Source organism: Ceratina calcarata, unplaced genomic scaffold (genome assembly GCF_001652005.2).
Source record: "Ceratina calcarata isolate Rehan_Ccalc_2016 unplaced genomic scaffold, ASM165200v1 scaffold636, whole genome shotgun sequence".
Classification (NCBI taxonomy): domain Eukaryota; kingdom Metazoa; phylum Arthropoda; class Insecta; order Hymenoptera; family Apidae; genus Ceratina; species Ceratina calcarata.
The window spans coordinates 36,721-38,227 of record NW_017177611.1 but is presented as its reverse complement, the minus strand read 5'-3'; the positions used below and the strand labels follow the sequence as shown (position 1 = coordinate 38,227).

The window sequence follows — 1,507 nt, the reverse complement described above, 5'->3', positions numbered from 1 at the left end:
TTTGTACATTTGCCCAAAAGCAGTCAAAATGACTTCCTTGGGCAATCTAGTGTTAAAGGCGTCGTACATATTTTATAATTGCGATTCGTGTTTTATGTCCATTGTTCCTTATTGTCAGACGAGGGGGTCGCGGGGTCGGAGCCGAACACGGTATCTCTCCGGCGAGAAATAGCGGTGCTCGATGAGAACGATAACCCGCCGGTATATCACGGGAGACCGTACGCGGCTAGGGTGCCGGAAAGTGCGCACGTGGGTGGCCTGCTCGTTCCCGCTGGCACGATCACGATCACAGACCGCGACGGTGGCGTGAACGCTGACGTCCACGTGGACTGCGTCCCTGCGTCCCGCGACGACGACGTCTGCGACGTCTTCGACGTTTCCACCGAGAAGGTATCGTCAACATTTTTTATTAAATTCCTACTTCATTTTATATACTTTCCAATCCATAAAATCGCCAGTCTACTTATCAGACTTTAAATAGAGAACCGTTTTTCTTAGTTGGCCGAGGGAAAGTACGATGTACAAATTAGTCTCGCGAAGCCGTTGGACTATGAGAGGAGAAACTCGTACCTGATCAACTTGTTGGCAGTCGACGGTGCTAGCGATGTCTCCAAGAGGCTGCAGGCCAGAGCCACGGTGGCTGTAGACGTCCTCGACGTCCAAGTAAGGGAGGCGTTAATAATATTAAAAAAAATAGAACTGTTAGGAATATATTGAGCCATGTTAAATGTCCGCAACAACGAAATGACTTTAGGACCAGCCACCGGTGTTCCTGAACGCGCCGTACAGCGCAGCACTTCCGGAGAACACGGCAGCGAACCACACAGTCCTGACGATCCGAGCTCGTGACGGTGACACCGGCGAGCCACGAACGCTCCTCTTAACATTAGAAGAAGAAGAGTCCGGTCACTTTAATCTAGAAGTATCAAGAGAGGGCGACGTCACAGTTGGAAAATTAGTCACGGCGAACATTTCCCTGGACAGGGAAGACCCAAGGATTTTACAGAACGGTGGGATCTACACGTTCCAAGTGAAGGCCACGGAGTTGATTAATAATGAGATCCCAGCTGAGACTGCGACGTCGATTGTGACGATCGTCGTCACCGACGTTGACGATCTAGCTCCTGTGTTTAATGAAGACCAGTTTAATATTACTATCTTTGAAGACATCGGCAAGGACACGCCGTTACCTGGGTTGAATATGATCGTCAGTGATGGGGATGTGGGTGACAATGCTAAATACACGTTGGCTCTGAGGGACGCGCCGGATTATCCTGGAATCAGCAAGGCTTTCACTGTCAATCCTGAGGAAGCACAAGGCAGGGTTCCTGTCGTAGTCAAAGCGAACGATGTTACTGTGTTAGATTATGATGTGGATGATCCTGCCAAGAGGGAATTGGAGTTCGAAGTGGTTGCTATTGTAGCGAACGAAGTGGTAGGTAGACATTCATTAAGAATGTAGTGGCTATATAGTCAATCTTTATTTATCTTATCATTATGTATCTTA

General features: G+C 48.5%; 1 protein-coding gene across 1 annotated transcript in view; it reads left to right on the top strand.

Annotated features, from left to right (window-relative positions):
• Window positions 1–1,507, top strand: part of Cad74A (cadherin 74A) — a 13,915-nt gene that overhangs the window by 5,304 nt on the left and 7,104 nt on the right. The window contains exons 5-6 of the mRNA XM_018033114.2: window positions 499–663; window positions 755–1,435. Of these exons, the coding sequence (XP_017888603.1) occupies window positions 499–663; window positions 755–1,435 (846 nt within the window). The remainder of the gene's footprint in view (window positions 1–498; window positions 664–754; window positions 1,436–1,507) is intronic.